The following is an 18,189-nucleotide window of genomic DNA, read 5'->3' as shown; positions in this document are numbered from 1 at the left end:
GCCAGCTCCGTGGCCTGGAGGGCCCAACAGTCACTTTATCCCAACCACAAACAGCATGGTATGACCAGTACTATACCTCCCAATGTCCCATCACACCCACTTGCCCCATGAAACAAACCTGCCAAAGAGGAACAGGATATCTTTGGCTATATGTTGGCTCATTAATTCACCCAATATGTTTTTCTTGAAAGACCTTGTATATGCCAGGTGGATGGTGAATGATGAAAACCAAATTGCATAGCCCGGTGATTTTACATTTGACAAGAGAATGCTTTGGATTTTTTTATTATTAATAAAATAACACCTGGCCTGCGGTGGCACAGTGGATAAAGCAATGACCTGGAACACTGAGGTCACCAGTTTAAAACCTGGGCTTGCCTGGTTTGGCAGTTGATGTTTCCTGCTCCTTCTTTCCTTCTCTCTCTCTTTCTCTCTCTCCTATGTAAAATGAATAAATACAATCTAAAAAAATAGAAGAAAATAAGTTATCTTTCCTATATTAAAAGGAAAAACAGCAAGAGTAGGAGCGGCTTGCTCTTCAGACCAGCTAAACTGCACTGTTGAAACACCCACGGGGAATTAGTAACAAGGCTGGAAGCAGTGTGGCTATCTCAAGGTCAGAAAGGTCACAACTGCCTGATAGTGGGACGTAAAGAGGAAACGTTATGACTAGTGTGCTAGCAAATACCAGGCTCTGTGCAAGTAAAAGAAAATAAAACAAGATGAGGTGGGGCTTATACTTACACATGCAGGGTAACAAATAATAGTATTTTAAAAGTATGAAGAAAAACTATAAAAATAGAAATTTGTTTATGGAAACAAGAATTTACTAGAATTTATATAAAGATAGTTTCTCCATGAGAAATAAAATGAGATAAATGCTGACATGATGAAGGATTTATCTTAAATAATCATGTATTTCAAGGAAAACTTAAAATTTAGCAATAGAAATTGGATTATCAAAAATAAAATTAGCAATATTGAGAGCAAAATGGTGAAACTCTGAGAATGCAAAAGAGAATAGTAAAAATAAAAAAAAATGAAAACAGTGAGAAACACTATGAATAAAGAAAATCAGAAGAGCTAGCCTTTGGATAACTGAACTTCCAGTGAGAGGCACCAAAAGAAGCAGAAACAGTATTTTAAAATATAAGACAAGAAAACATTTTGAGCACACCTGTCTCTTCCAGAATAGTGCACAGCTTGAATGGGCCCACTTTATCCAAAAGGAATAAAAGAGAATCTCATTAAGATATAGTCTAGTACATGTTGATGATGACAATGATGATTAGCTAGGTAGGGGGAGAAGAAATATTTTATTTGACAAAAATTATTGAGAAAATTACATTCTTATAAAGTAATTATGTATGAACTCTATGTACCATGATATATAGGTGCCCCATGATATATAGACATATGTCCCATGATATATAGACATAAAGCCAAGAGGATTTAGATGTGGAAGGAAGGAAGGAAGGAAGGAAGGAAGGAAGGAAGGAAGGAAGGAAGGAAGGAAGGAAGGAAGGAAGGAAGGAAGGAAGAAAGGGAGGGAGGAGGGAAGGAAGGAAGGAAATTTAGAAAACAGAGAAAATTATAGGAGAAGATGTAAATTATTTTGTGTGTGTGTGTGTATGACAGACAGAGAGAGGGACAGACAGGAAGGGAGAGAGATGAGAAGCATCAATTCTTTGTTGTGGCACCTTAGTTGTTCCTTGATTGCTTTCTTATATGTGCCTTGACTGGGGGGCTACAGCAGGCCGAGGGACTCCTTGCTCAAGCTAGCAACCTTGGGCTCAAGCTGGTGAGCCTTGCTCAAACCACATGAGCCCACGCTCAACCTGGTGACCTCAGGGTTTCGAACCTGGGTCTTCTGCATCCCAGTCCAATACTCCATCCACTGTTGCACTGGCTGGTCATGCTGTAAATAATTTTTAACTGATTTAGTTAAATAGAAGGTCTTTTTGGTCATAAACAAATATGCATTCCAGAGGGAATGATTGATAGATTTGAGTATAGGAAATTTCAAAAATTGTGTGTCAAATATAAAATTAATGACAACAAATTAGGGAAAAATGCAACAAATAGAAGCCAGTATTATGCTCTATAAAAAGTGCTTATAAAAACAAAATGAAAATCTCTAATAGGTATGTTGGGCAGATAAAATATATTATATTCACTTTGTTAAAGTGGCGCTGCCCACGTGGAGTCCGTTGCCCAGGTGATATTAATGTGTGTCTCTCTGGGCAGGCAGAATCCTTGTAGCCTGGGGCTTGGTTTTGGGATTAAGCCTTTCCCACCCTTTTTGATGTGGGGCGGTACAATCCAATCATGCCTCAGAGAAGTGACTTTGTATTAGAGACTTCCCTATTTTGTATATTGGATTAAAGGTTGTGAAGCTACACTATAATATGGGGACAGAACGAGAGCTTGCTCTCTTGGCTCCTGAGATTATCATTAGAAGAGAGAGCAGAGCAGAGAGCAGAAGGAGGCCACGTGGAGTAGGCCAGGAGAAGCAGCCAAGATGGTGGAGTGCTGAGTGAGATGCCAGTTTGTGCAGAGTTTGTATCTGGGATAAGGAAGGAGATGGGGAACTGAGGAGAATAAGGCTGGTGAGCTAGAAACCTTTGATTCTAGGAAACTCGGATAAGTCAGTGGCTTTGTGAGCACTGAATGTGAGTGGGTTTTGAAGCCCAGTGTATGTTTTTACTTGCCCGCCGGATGCAAGCTAGGATTAAAGACTATGGCCCACCAGTTTTTGGCTCCATTGTTTCTTTACCGACTGTCCGAATCCAATGCAAACCTGTATGGGCCAGGCTGCTTTGATAGTGGCCCTGGCCGTGACTTCTGACTTTACAAGGTACTTGATAAACGACATTAAAGAGAATATATGTATCTATTATTAGAGAGACTGAACAATTAGAAATATGTAAAGTTAAATTTCACTAATCACCATATTTATATATATTAAATGTAAAAAATTGCATTTTTCTATTGTAAAAAATGTAAAACAGATGTATAGTGAATATGAAGAGAAAAAAATTACCAGATATTGCCAGTGGAGATGTATAGTCTTTCTGATGACAAATGAAACAAAGTATACTATCTTTCAAATGGCAGGTCCTTCCCATCAAGGAAATAGTTGCACCAAGTATAACCAACATCTAATAACCAACAATATTGTTCAAATGTCAAGTACAATTAATGATGTGCCTTGAAGTAGACAGGATTATGTACTACTTACTGATTTAGGTAATAGTATGGTGAAAATTCTTTTAAACAAAAATATCTAAATAGTTTATCCATAAAGTTATTTTTAAATGCTATATTATTATATTAGCTTCAAAGTTATTCCTGTTTAATGGTTAATTTTACAGATCTCCATGAAGTTATAAAATAAATAATCCAAAATAATTGATGCATGGTAAAGCAAAAACTAGAGCATTTTAGATGCAGTGGAGTGGCATATATCTGTGATAAATCTCTTTGGTCTTTTTGCTCACTGTTCTGCACACGTATTTATCTGCATCACTTTTCATTTTGCTCATTCCTCTAGGAACATCTCCATGAAAATCATGACTTCTCTACTCTATCTCCTTCCAGGGAGCCATCTGTCAGGGCGGTTTGCAGATATCTGAAATGTAGCTTATCTCGACCTTTCTCAAACAAATGCTCTGAGTTATTCTACACTGTTCTTCTGTTAGACACTCTAAAAATGTTTATACTTTGCTAAGAGATAAGATTTTTAAATATTTTTATTTATTGATTTTAGAGAGAAGGGAAAGAGAAAGGGGTGGGGAGAGCAGGAAGCATCAACTTTTAGTAGTTGCTTTTTGTATGTGCCTTGACCAGGCAAGCCTGGGGTTCAAACTGGCGATCTTAGCATTCCAGGTTGACGCTTTATTCACTGAGCCATTAGGTCAGGCATTACAGGGTATTATTGTACAACAAAAAATGTTATATTCCTACATCATCCACCTGCAATACTTTTTTTTCTTACATATCATTTAAACCTCTCTCTATATGTACCCCTCTTTTCTCACTCTTGCAATTAAAGGGAATATCAGTATAATTTGTAATGGGGTTTTCTAATATTATTTTAGGACCATTTCTCTATTGTAACATAATCTTAATATTCAAGTGGGGATGCACAAAATTCCATACAATTAATTATATTAGTTTTAGTTAAGCAGGTCATCCATGAATGGGAATTTTAGCTGTTTCAAATTTCCTTTACTTTAAACCAAAGTGAAATGACTGTTTTTCTGTATATTCTGTACTTAGAAGGTGACCAAAATATACTATGATCCAGAAGTTGTTTCTAGAATAATCTGGCCAACTGATTTTCCTATTTCTATAGTTATGCTTCTAATCAGGTGCTCTACGACCAATATTAGATTTTCCCCCCAGATTTATTTACTGTTTGTTGTCAAAATCTTATATAGCCCTGATTATATTTTGTTTTATACACTTAATAGATATTAACATGTCTAATCCTCATAAATCCTATGAAGGCTATTTATTATCCTCATTTTCTGGATGAAGAAAGTGGGATGTAGAGAGGTACCATAACTTGCCCAAGGGCAGTTAGCCACTAAGGGTAGAGCCAGATTGGGCACCCAGACCATCCAGCTCCCCGAGACTATGCTGCTTCTCACAATCACATTTCCTGAAAATCAGAGAGGATTTTTTTTTTTTTTTGTATTTTTCTGAAGCTGGAAACGGGGAGAGACAGTCAGACAGACTCCCGCATGCGCCGGACCGGGAACCACCCAGCACGCCCACCAGGGGCTACGCTCTGCCCACCAGGGGGCGATGCTCTGCCCCTCCGGGGCGTCGCTCTGCTGCGACCAGAGCCACTCTAGCGCCTGGGGCAGAGGCCAAGGAGCCATCCCCAGTGCGGAGCCATCCTCAGTGCGGAGCCATCCCCAGTGCCCGGGCCATCTTTGCTCCAATGGAGCCTTGGCTGCAGGAGGGGAAGAGAGAGACAGAGAGGAAGGAGAGGGGGAGGGGTGGAGAAGCAGATGGGCGCTTCTCCTGTGTGCCCTGGCTGGGAATCGAACCCGGGACCCCTTGCACGCCAGGCCGACGCTCTACCACTGAGCCAACCAGCCAGGGCCGACATTGTGTTCCCTTGACTAGTAATGTTATCCTGTGTAGAGAAATGAAAGAAAAGCAGTTAGCATTTTCTGCTATGATACATTGCAACATTTTTAGCCATGGGTTAATTCTTGCCCATAGAACAGGCTTAGGAAATAGTTCTCTCTCAATCTAACAAAAGCTTTATTGAGGGACCGTTACATGTAAGCATATTTAATACAGATGGGGATAGGAAGCGCAGTGCACCAAGCTAAAAGTACTCCTGTGCCAGTTCACTGTCCTAAATAAAATGCTCTGCTTGAGCCAAACCTTGGGAGGTAACAGCCTAAAACAGCAGAAGTCATTTTGTCCAACATGTTTACAATACAACTTGAGCTCAGAAGATCTATAAGAGCTCAGAGTGATCCTGGGCTAAGGTTAGCACCAGTCCACAGGAATAGGCTTTTCTAGGCTCACCCTTGTTCTGAAACGAGAGTGCCACGCCCATAAGTGTGTCTCAGAGTGAGATCTGTATGTGCCCTGTCATAGCTATCTCACGCTAAGTGGAGGATGCTGGTTATTTTTACACTGAAAAAAATGGAGATTTGCTTGGGTCTCATATACTGTTTCATGTGACAAATTTTAGGACTAAATCCAACTTGAAACAGATTGCTGACTATTTAAGTCAAGAAGTTGACTTAACTGTAAAAAAAAACCCATTTCTAGATTAAAAAAAAAAAAAAAAAACAACCTGGAGAAGGGGAGTAGTTAAAGCAAGAGAAAAAATATCTGTTATGAAGAGCCAAGACACACAGCTTAAGGAGAAAACATCTCCACCCAGCAGGAAACCCAGCTGACTTTAAGAACTGCCACAGAAAAAAAGATTATATAAGATTCCTCATTACATCATCTTAGTAACAATGTATAGAACTTTAGGGAATGAAGAATCTAGCCCAGCGGGCGTTCATATTCTTTGAGTTCCTATGTGTTTACAGCCTTAATGGCAAACCAGAACTTTTTTTCTTTCTTTCTCTTTTAAGAGATTTTTTCTTTCTTATTTTCCCATTTATTAAGTGTTAGCAACATCAAGAGCATTTGAAAACCAGAGGCTTTGCCTAGATGTCACTGAGTAGTTAGATTTGGATTTAGGACAAGTCCAGACAGCTGAATAACAGAGGGGAAATTTATGTAAAAGCAGGCTGCTTTCCCCATATTGTAAAAGCAGGAGTGTTTTTGCCTGGGGTTTTGAGTTGCTGTAAATTTGATGAGTGTGGTGAGAAAGCTCTGAAATTCCTCAGAAATTCCTCAACTAGTCACAGAGAATGGGGGTGGGGGCTATCATTGACTGAGAATCTATATGTATGCAGAACATTGAATCAAAAAGACATGGATTTGAATCTGAGGTTCTTTCTTTAATCACTGTTGTGTTAGGCATCTATTCCCTAATCTCAAAAGTGAAAATAATAGCCCATCATACAAGGTTGTTGAGGGAGTATTAAATAAGGACATACAAGAAAGTACTTAGTATAGTGTGAGACAACAACAGTTTCTTTTCCAGGATATTAGAATTTTGCCATCCTGCAAAATCATGCGTAAAACTTTTAGATAATATATGTTTGGAAAATAGCAAAAATAGAAGCCCAGCATTTTATAGTTTTTGTGAAACTTTCTAAAATATTTTAATAAAGCATTAAAGGTGGCTTTCTGTCTTAATTCATTGTCCAATTTGAGCTAATGTTTTTATTTAAAACTGTTTCAGAAAGTGAGCAAAAAGTTTATGTTATTTTTCTAAGGAATATTTCTAGGTTGTGAAACATTGGGACTTTCTTTCATATCTTTATTTGTTGAGCATTATGTCAGTAAATATGCTCTATTCACTGCATCCTCCTAGCTCTCTTATTCTCATTCATGGCCTGAATCTGACCCATGACTGTCTATTTGTGGCTATGTACATGTCACAGGATGGAGAACCTGAAATAGAAACAAAAGGATATAGTGGTTGAAAGCCACAAAGGTCACATATGGGATCATGACAGTTAAAGATGATAAAATCAAGGATGTAACAGGGCACTTGGTCATAGGAAGTAAAAGAATATAGGCAGTATTCTAAGAGAAGAAAGGAAGTCATAGATCAAGAACCTTTAAGAAACAAAAAATAAAGTCTTGTAAGAATTGTACCCACAGAAAAAAAAAATTTTCCATAGTTTTTTCTTATAGTATTATAAGATATAAGAAAAGATTCATAAATTAGGGAATGAAGAGGAAGAATACTAAACTATTCAATATTATGTTTTCTTCTTTGATAAAAATCATCCCTATCTTTTGTATTTCAATTACATTTTGATGAATTTAATGCTTACTAAATCACCATAGGTATTTAAGTATATATTTGTCCTTTAAGTATATATTTTGCAGGAATGAATACATTATGACCACAGATCCCACAGGTCATGGATGCATATTTTAATCATCCTTCATTTTTTAAGAATATTTTACTTTCTTCTCAATGTTTTTAGTTTTCAAAAGAGGATTTTGATTGGATCATGATTATTTTACTTTACATTACTTAACTGATTAAATTCATGAGAACAGGGTTGATATTTTATGTAACATTTAATTATGAAACATCTATTACCATTTTTGTTTCTGATGCATACACAGCAATAATTTTATTTTTATTAATATGAATTGACCAGTAAAGCCAGCAAGTTAAATTAAAATATAATTTCTGGGGGATAATAATCAATGTCAAGAAGGTGAGGCTTGCCAGCTCTGTACTATCTCAGCTACTCAAAATTGCACAATTGGATGATCAGTTTAATATAAAATTGACTGGTATGCTGAAATGACCATCTTTTTTATGTTAAAATGGTCACGATGATTGTTCAAGTCTTAAACTGTTTACTCCAATGGCAAAATCAAAATTACAAGTCAATAAACAGACTCAGGCATAGTTTCATATTATAAATAATCAATGGAATTTAGCTTATAGCATATATGTTTCTTAATTAATCTCTTGAGTTGAAGAAACTTGTAAATTTATAATAGACTCTATTGTGGCATTTAAATTATGTCTTCTCGGCCCAGGCCGGTTGGCTCAGTGGTAGAGTGTTGGCCTGGCGTGCAGGAGTCCTGGCCAGGGCACACAGGAGAAGTGCCCATCTGCTTCTCCACCCCTCCCCCTCTCCTTCCTCTCTGTCTTTCCCTTCCCCTCCTGCAGCCAAGGCTCCATTGGAGCAAAGTTGGCCCGGGCATTGAGGATGGCTCTATGGCCTCCGCCTCAGGCGCTAGAATGGCTCCAGCCACAACAGAGCAATGCCTCAGATGGGCAGAGCATTGCCCCTGGTGGGCATGCTGGGTGGATCCTGGTTGGGCGCATGTGGGAGTCTGTCTGACTGCCTCCCATTTCCAACTTCAGAAAAATATTAAAAAATTAAATAAATAAATAAATTATGTCTTCTCTTTTTTTTTTAGGTAGACCTTCTGGTCCCTACCAAAGTGACTGGCATTATTACACAAGGAGCTAAAGATTTTGGTCATGTACAGTTTGTAGGCTCCTACAAACTAGCTTATAGCAACGATGGAGAACATTGGACTGTATACCAAGATGAAAAACAAAGAAAAGATAAGGTAAGTCATGTGGTTTATATGCAGAAGTGGAGGATCAAATTGTACACAAGTTTGATTAAATACACTGCTTATACATCCATAATGAAAATAATGACCACATGCATTGGAAAATGTATGTTAGATAAAAAATTTCAAAGAATAGCACTATAAAGAAGTTTAGTCAAATAAGGTAAGGTGCAACTGTAGAAAAACAAATTGCTTTACTAATAACAATTTCTATATTATCATTTCCTGAGATCCAACTAGGATTCAGATTATATTTTACAAAGCTAATAGAAACTTCAATAATTTATTATAAAGCACATACAAATAGTTATTGTTTCAAAGTGTGATACTATATTTTTATTACTAAAATACATTACCGGTATTAGAAAAAATGTGTTTTGGGGGAAAATATTTCAAAGATTAACTGAAAGATATTTAAATATTTGTATTTCATTGATTATTTTAACAATTAGAAATTTCAGAAATATACAAATTTTGACTACTGTACTGGTTTGTCAAAATTTAAATATAAAATATTTGTGTGCTCAATTTTCTTGATTGTGTTTAATTCATAGATTCATTTAATTTTCTAACCTGTATAATCTGTTTTAATGTTACAATAATAGATATTCATGCACCATACAATCATTCAATATACAATTTCTACTTCTTTTTCTAAAAACTCTTACTGTTTTGAACATCTTTTCCTAGTATCTACAAGTCTAAATTTCTATGAGACCCTGGCAAATGGAAGTGAGCCAGGATAATATCAATAATTAGTTGGGTCAGACGTTAAAACATGTCAACTGGACTAATAAAATTGATATTAAGTCATTGCTTAAAGTCTTTTTTTAATTTATTTATTTTTTTATTGCTTAAAGTCTTTTTGCAAAGAACTCTATCTTTCTGAAGATATCAACAGAAACAAAATCTCATTGTTCAAGGATTTGGGAGATCATATAACATAATTTTATACATATTAAGTATTTCTGAGTTAATAATAATTTTTTTCTATTTTATGTAGCTCTTTTATTCACTCACTCTTACTGTACTATTAACCAATAGAGAGTTGGCAATATCTTTTTTCTTCAAGTATCCAGACAGAAAATTTATATATATTTTTAGAAATTCAAAGCTTACAATGGCTTAAAAGTGGGTCAACAGAGTCTGAATTCAGTTCACACAAAATTCATTTTAGAGCAGACATGTTTTTAAGTTTAGATTATGAAAGCTATACCTATTTACCTTTTAACATTTTAGAGCACAACTATTTAGCTTCTTAATACATTCATTTAACATCTCAGAACATACACACATTTTACACTCTACCATCTCAGAAACTGCTGCATCTGACAATGTCATATTTTAATTGGCAGCACTTATTATTTTCCAGAAGAACATAAAATAATGCCATATATTATAATCAGTGGCATCTTAGATTGACTTAATATTGAGTGTTTTGTAAAACTGTATTCAAATTTATTTTTGAGCTGTCAACAAATATCTGCCATTATGTATTGCAAGTAATTATTTCAGTTCCTGTCTATCACCTTTCACAGTAGGCATTCTGATGCATAAAAAGTGTAGTTCCGTAAGGTGATTTTAAACTTTTAAATTTTACAACTCTTGGAATTAATTTTAAAGTAGATAATTATTTTTATCCATTACCCATGTATAATATTTACTAAGAAAGCACATCTATAATGGTGAAATCCTTATGTAGATGGATTTGGAAAGAAGTGTGAAGAAAAATATTGTTAAACCATTGTAGCAGTGAAATATTTCTTTGTTTTTATTTATAATAAGCATGCAATTTATTGATTACATATTAATAATTTTAAACATTTCCCTTAATAGAAATTTTCATATTACCATATTTTTTGATCCATAAGACACACCTGAACATCAGACACACCTAGGGTTTTAAGGAGGAAATTAAGAAAAAAAGTATTCTGAACCAAATGGTGTGTTAAAATATTTAATAAAATATACCACAATATCTCAACAATGTAAACTCAACAACAGTATGAACAACCATTAGCATTGTTATTAACAAATGAGAAGAGACTTTAATGTTCAAATACTCTTCTAGTTGTCCCGGGACCCGCAGCAGCTAAAAAAAAATGAACATTTGCTCCATAAGATGCACAGGCATTTTCCCCTCCACTTTTGAGAAAAAAAGTGTGTCTTATGGAGCAAAAAATATGGTAATATATTTTATTTCGTTATCTTAGATGAACTGTATATAAAACTTTTATAACAAGCTGGCCAAGTTACTTGACAGTGTTGTTCAGGTTTCCCATATCTTTAGTGATTTCTTATCTACTTGTACTCTCTACGTGGAGAGAGCGATGTCAAAATCTCCAACTACAAGTGGAAATTTCTCCATTTCTCTTTGCAGTTATATCCATGTTTAGTCGATATATTTTGAAGCTCTGTTAAAAGATGCATGAGCAAATAGGATTGTAATGTCCTCTTGATCAAATAGCTCCTTTATCATTCAAAAATTACCTTCTTTATTTCTGGTAAATTTTTTACTCTGAAATCTATTTTGCCGGTATTGTTAAAGGTACTTTAGTTTTCTTTTGATTAGTGATATGTGAGTATACATTATATCCATTCTTTTCCTTTTAACCTAATTGTACTTTATATTTGAAATGCATTGCTTCTGTACAACATATACTTGAGTCTCCTGTTTTTAAATCCAACTATCTCTGCTTTTAACTGGAGTATTTGTATTTGAAATGAATGTTAATGTAATTGAGTTTACATCTATCATCTTGCTACTTATTTTCTTGGTTGTGATGTGTTTTCTTCATTTCTATTTTTCTGCCTTTTTTGGATTAATTGAATTTTTAATGATTCCATTTGTTGGTGTGATGGTGACTTATTTGATATAACATTTTCTTTTAATTTTACCAATTGCTTTAGGATTTGTGGCATGCATTTTAAACTCATCAAGACTACCTTCACATTAATCTAGAGCCCAAAAACTTACTTCCATAAACACAAACAAAACAGATTATAGTTATACATTTGTATAATTAGGAGCTACATTTATTATGGTACAATCTTGATTTTGATATCTCCAAAATAAGTCTAAATGTAAAAAAAGAAATAGGTAAGTCATGAAATTATGAGTATAAATTGACATATTCAGTGAAAAGCATCTAAACTAGAATTCTCATGTGAGACAATGTCACAGTATCATCTATTCAATGTTAAAATTTCTGAAAAATTAAACTATTTTAATTTTATAAACAGGACTATTGGCTATACTTTGGGTTGGCAAGAAAGTATTTTTGATCTTCACACATAGCATTGTAATTGTTTTTGAAGGACTCTGTCAGTGTTGTCAGTGTTATGGTTTTTTCCTTTTAACATTTGATATCACACACATTTAGGTTACTTTAGAATCAAGTTGTGCGTAATTTTGTTTGTAGCTGTTAGTTTCGGGTCAATTTTAACATGGAGTGCAAAAACAAACATTTTTGGCATATTTTCCTTTTTTATTTCTGTAAAGGAAAGAAAGCTGCTGAGGCTTACAGAAAGATACGTGAAGTTTATGGTGTGGACTGAATAACAGAATTCATGGGTCAGAATCGGTTTTAAAAATTCTGTTCTGGAGATTTTTCACTCAAAGGTGACCAACATTCTGATCGACCTACTGAGGTTGATGATGACCAAATCAAAGCCATAATTGAAGAGGATTGTCATATAACTGTTCGAGAGATTGCAGAGAGGTTAAGTGTATCACACACAACAATTGAAAATCACTTAAAATGTCTTGGACTTGCTAAGAAGCTCGATATCTGGGTTCTGCATGAATTGAAAGAGATCCACTTAACACGACAAATCAATATTTGCAATAAGCATCTCAAGCGCAATGAAATCGACCCTTTTTTGAAAAGAATCATTATTGGTGATGAAGAATGGGTCATCTACAGTAACATCATGTGAAAACGATCATGGTCCAAGAGTGATGAACCTGCACAAACCACATCTAAAGCTGAATTGCATCAAAGAAAGGTCATGCTGTCAATTTGGTGAGACTACAAAGGTGTTGTGTATTTTGAGCTGCTTCCAAGAAACCAGATGATCAATTCAGATGTTTACTGTCAACAACTAATGAAACTGGATGCAGTAATCAAAAAAAAAAAAAAAAAGGCCAGAATTGGCAAATCGCCAAGGAATTCGTGTTCCACCATGATAATGTAAAGCCTCACACATCTTTAGTAATTTGTGGGAAATTATTGAAACTTGGTTGGGAAGTGATGTCGCATCCTCACATACAGCCCTGACTTGGCACCATCTGATTACCAATTATTATAAAGTTTGCAAAACTCTTTGAATGGTAAACTTTCACAAATGATGATGACCTTAAATCGCACTTGGTTCAATTTTTTGACAATAAGGACCAAAATTTCTATGAGTGTGGAATCATGAAGCTACAAGAAAGATGGGAAAGGGTCATTGAACAAAATGGAAAAATATATAATTGATAAAAGTTTATTCTTTGTATAAAAAATGAGTTTTATTTCACACTACAAAACCGAAATTACTTTTTTGCCAACCCAAACTCAACAAACATGACTGGTAGTTTTAAACTCAAATATAGCCAGTTTATTATAATACCTGTATTATAACTAATTGATATAATTAAAAAGCCTTAGATAAATTTACTATGTATTACTGAAAAAACTAACACCAATAAACTGTAGATTAGAATGTAGCAATCATTATTATAATAAAGAAATACTTTATGTATGAGAAGAAACTGCAGGGCAATAAGCATCTCCATTCCCAAAGAGAAGGCAATTTTATAAATAAATGAGAAAATGTATTACATAAGTTTTTTGAACATTTGTGAATATAGGTATTTATATATATACTAATATACATTTATACACACACACACATATATCTTATATATCCAAATGTTGTCTTTCGATGTTATTATTACTCTTATTACTAAGTATTTTACCTACATTTTCATATATCCTTTATCGATGTGCCCTTCCTCTTTAGAGAGTCCCTAAACAATTTAGCAATTAATTTTTCTAAACTTGAACAAGTCCCACCTCCTATTGATTCTTAGTATTATTTGTGTTCTGTTTTTCATAATTATTTTCCATAAGGGAAAAATATTCTCATTCTTTACAAGCACAAATTCAACTTCAAACTTTCATCTGAATAAATATAACATGTGAATTATGTTTCAGGGAAAATCATGTGCCTGCAAAATGTTTTACTGGTGCACATTTCAAAAGGAAATAGGTATTTACAAAATTTTCTAATTCCTTTATTTGTGCCTTTCTGTTTCTTTGTTTTATGGTTTTTTTGGTTTTTGTTTTGTTTTGTTTTTGACTGCTTACTCTCATATATTTTGGGTGTGTGGGTGTGAATATGATGTAAATCCAGAAACAAGATTATTACTTCAGCAAAACAATATCAAAATAAAGCAATATTTTAGGTTTATTATAAGTGGTGTAAATGAAATTCTAAAAATGTATGAATGCCCTTTCTGTTTTTCATTAGTCATAACTGACTAAGCCTCAGGAAAGCAATGCCAAGGAAAAAATTATACATGTGCAAAAGAGTGTCTAAATATACGCATGAATGTGTATGTATGTGTCTGTGTGTATACTTGTACCCCAAAAGTCAATTGAAAAAAAATAGATGCTTTGTTCTCTTCTTTGAGATGTCAATTTTTCACTACCGTCACAGAGCTTTCAGAAGAATTGCAGTTTACTTCAGTATTCTATATTTTTTACAAAATCCCACATTAAATCTTTCATAATTACAGTCTGTGCATTCTTACTTTTTCTAGTCCACAATATGTATTTTCTAACATTTAACCAACTTTTATATTTCTCTACAACACGGGTTCAGATACATTTTTAATTTGAAAGTCAAATGTTCCTTTGCTCTCATGAAAAGAACATTTGTTTTATACTTTTGGAGCTGTTTTTTACTGCAGTTAGCAGGAAAATTGCAAAATTTGACAGACACTTTCAGTATTTAATTTTTAAGGTTATAAGCCAAAGTAAAAACAATAATAAATTTTAGGAAAAGTGCTTATATGGAAAAATTAGAAATTAAGATGGATTTTTCATCCAGCATATTAGTCATAATATCACGGTGTTTAAATAAACATAAATTCACACCATGGGAGCTTTCTTCTTTGGAAAAAAAAAAAAGAAGCTGCTAATAGTCTATTTTGTCTTGCTCCCTGAAAAATTATCCAGGATTTTTAAAAGCACAAATCAAATATATTACAACTTTACTCTAGATTATCTATAAAAGAAAATCAAAACTCCATTTACAAAAAGCTTTTTTGGGACTATAAATTAATGGCATATGTTCATCAAGAACAATCTACAACACCTTTGTGAATCTCTAATTCGATGTTTATCAAAACTGTCTGATCATAACACTCATGCCAGAGCTTGTTAAGAAACACAGATTTCTGGGCCCCACCTCAGACTCTGCAGATGAGCTAAGAACCTAAATGTTTACAGAGGCCCCAGCTAATTTGAATAATAAAGAGGTGTGGGAAAGATGTCTTTAATGGACAGCAAAACCAAAATTAAGTTTTTGAAACTAAATATAACTTTGTATTTTTCTAAGTTAAAATGGAAAATATTATAATTCTTTAGGACTTTCGTTAGCCTCTCATTTGTCAGAAGAAGTCAATATAAATCAGTCTCCAAAAGTAAGTTTTGATTTTAATAAGCTTGCCAGTTCTCTTATGAACACCAGAAGGTAGACATGAATTAGCTTTAAATGAATTTTAAATTTAACTAATAGATTTAAGTAGTTAGGAACACAGATTGTTCGTTTAGTTATGTGTTCAGCAAGCAGTTACTGTCTACTCTGCCAGATGTATGGGGGGGAAAAATCTCAGTTCTAATCTAATGAGGACCTCAAGATAGATGGAAGAACTTTATTTTTTAGTCAGCTTATTTTGAAGAATAAAAGTATAACCTACCCAGTGTATTATCTGACAACTCTAAAAAAGAAGTAGACCAGAGATTATAAAAGTCTGTGACTTTCCAATAGAAAAACAAAATTCCTGGTTCTTCTCGACTTCCTTTCTTTTCTCAACATTAATGTGAAAAACAGAAGCAGCCACGTAACAATTCTCATTAATAAAGCTGCCATAATCTGTACTGGTGGATATATTCGAATTCAACAGTGCTTCCACATGCCCCAGGGCATCCTGTCATTCCTACTGAAGCTGGCACTCCCAATTAGCGGGAACTGAATTTGAATACTGAAAGCCTGGAAAGTCCAGCTCATCAGTGAGCAGACTGAATGAGATGTCAGTCCAGTAGTCAGTAGCCATGCTATTCTTTTGAAGTTTGACCTGGCTCAGAAACTTAAAACCTGAAGAATCTCTTGTGAGGTAAATAAATGGAATCTTCAGTGGCAATCAGCAGGCAGAAAATGAAAGGGGGTAAGTTAGTCTTTCAAGGTGGAGCAGCTACGAGTTTCTGAGCAGCAGGATCAAGGAAAGATTCTCTCTGTCCTAGTCGGAGACCATTAGAACTCAAGAGTCCTGCTACTGTCTTCAAATAAGGTTTGGGAGAAAGAAAAGTAGCTTCTTTTCTGAAAGCAACTTTCAATAACTAGTTGACTACAGAAAACACTCAAATTCAAAAATGGTGAGCTGTACCTTTTCATGACGGAGATTTATATGTAGCCACAGTAGATTACTTAACTTAGGTATCTGGTGACTGACTTAATCAGAATTAAGTCAAGGAGAACATGATATAGGTTTAGAGTTTTCTAAAAATAAGGACAGTCATTTAAATAAAAACTATCAGGTATCAAATGTTCTTTAGAATTTTATCTGCTTTCCTCCTAGTTGTAATTCAATATGATAGGACCAGACTAGGATATAGTTGGTGTGAATAATGCAAAATTGCCTATATTTACATAAATATAGGTGTTATTTTCAAATTTAGGATACCATCTGAGAATGTTGTTATTCAGGCATAATGTAAAGTTTAATGACGAACTCACCCTTTTTAGTTTTAAATAACTATATTAAATTGGTCTGCCCAAACAAATATAAATAAAATAAATAGTCCTGTCTAAGAGTGAAGAGAAGGAGATAATAATAGTTAATATTATGATTTGACTTTTAACTCAATAAGAACTACATAGAATTAAGACTTTTAAAAAGTAGCTGTCTTAGGAGCTAATGTGTTAATCAAGACTGAACAGAGATCTACTAACATGTGAACAACATTTCGTGAAAACTATAAATAAATAAGTTCAGTTATTCTCATAATATATATAGTACAACAACTACATAACTCAAAGATATCCTATAATTCCTTATTTAACATTTATAATTCATGCTCTTGCCAAAAATAGAAGGGACCTCTGTAGATTTTGCCAGTCTCTGAGCAAGAAGGCTACTCTCTCTCTCGGGAAGCATCTCAGTGTAGAATTGATATACCAAAGTGAAAGTTGTTTGCAGTTCTAGATCTGACTATTGGATTGAGAAGGATAACTACAGTGAACAAGTTTAAATTTGGAAAGCATCACACTGTCACCAATGAGTAATGTAATAGCAGTTGTTACATACTCAGAGAACAACATGATGGGGACTCTCTTACAGAATCAGTTTTGAAGTAAAGGCTTGGGATCAGAAACAAGGCACAAGACTCACCCTAACTTCAGAGGAAAATAGGCAGGGCTGTATTTCTATTTTCATGTTTAACATATACTCCAAATACCCTACTTACCTTAAGATATTTGTACCTGAACCTAGTGTATGAAAGGATGTAAGAGCATAAAAGAAAGAGAGGAACAGGAAGTGGGTTTATGGGAAGAAGTTGAACAGGGAGAGGATTAGTAAATTAAATAAAGACAACCAAAGAATCCAGTAACTACCCACATGCTAGAATAGAAATAAGACAACTAGGAAAAATCAGAGGCCATTGTATATTTAGGAGCTCATTAATTTTAAAAAGTCATTTGGTTTATTTGGAGGTAGTAATAAAAAACTATTTGTCTTTCTTCAAGGATGGATTTTAAAGTTGCAGAGGAAATTCTTCGTATGCTATTTTTCATTCTGTAATATTCAAGATTAGCAGTGTGAAATATATGATTGATTTTGACCAAAGAAGACATTATATTTCTTCGATATTTGGAATTTTTAATCTTCTCTATTTAAAACAAAAAAGAAACAAAATCAAAGTGCTTGTCTAAGGACACACCATCAAGTACTAAAATAAATGAGTAAATATCAAGCACAAAATCCAACAAATACAACAATTTGGGTAGTGGATTGGGAGCAAAAAGGGTGAGGTAATCTTTCTGTTCTTGTGATTTATATTTAGTTACAGATAACATCCTGCCACAGGTACTATGATACGTCATTCTCAATAAGGTTATGGACACAGGAAAAAACAATGCAGGGAAATACAATGAGGAATGAATATGTGTTTCTTTGTAGTCATTATTTTATGTCCCCAAAACCCA

General features: G+C 34.3%; 1 protein-coding gene across 2 annotated transcripts in view; it reads left to right on the top strand.

The window, feature by feature from the left end:
* Positions 1 to 18,189, top strand: part of EDIL3 (EGF like repeats and discoidin domains 3) — a 537,490-nt gene that overhangs the window by 496,415 nt on the left and 22,886 nt on the right. For both annotated transcript variants that reach the window (XM_066381791.1, XM_066381790.1), the window contains one exon: positions 8,551 to 8,706. In XM_066381791.1, the coding sequence (XP_066237888.1) occupies positions 8,551 to 8,706 (156 nt within the window). The remainder of the gene's footprint in view (positions 1 to 8,550; positions 8,707 to 18,189) is intronic.

This window comes from Saccopteryx leptura, chromosome 4 (genome assembly GCF_036850995.1).
Source record: "Saccopteryx leptura isolate mSacLep1 chromosome 4, mSacLep1_pri_phased_curated, whole genome shotgun sequence".
In the NCBI taxonomy this organism is placed as follows: Eukaryota; Metazoa; Chordata; class Mammalia; order Chiroptera; family Emballonuridae; genus Saccopteryx; species Saccopteryx leptura.
Note: the sequence above shows the minus strand (reverse complement) of the source record. Positions and strands in the feature narration are given on the sequence as shown.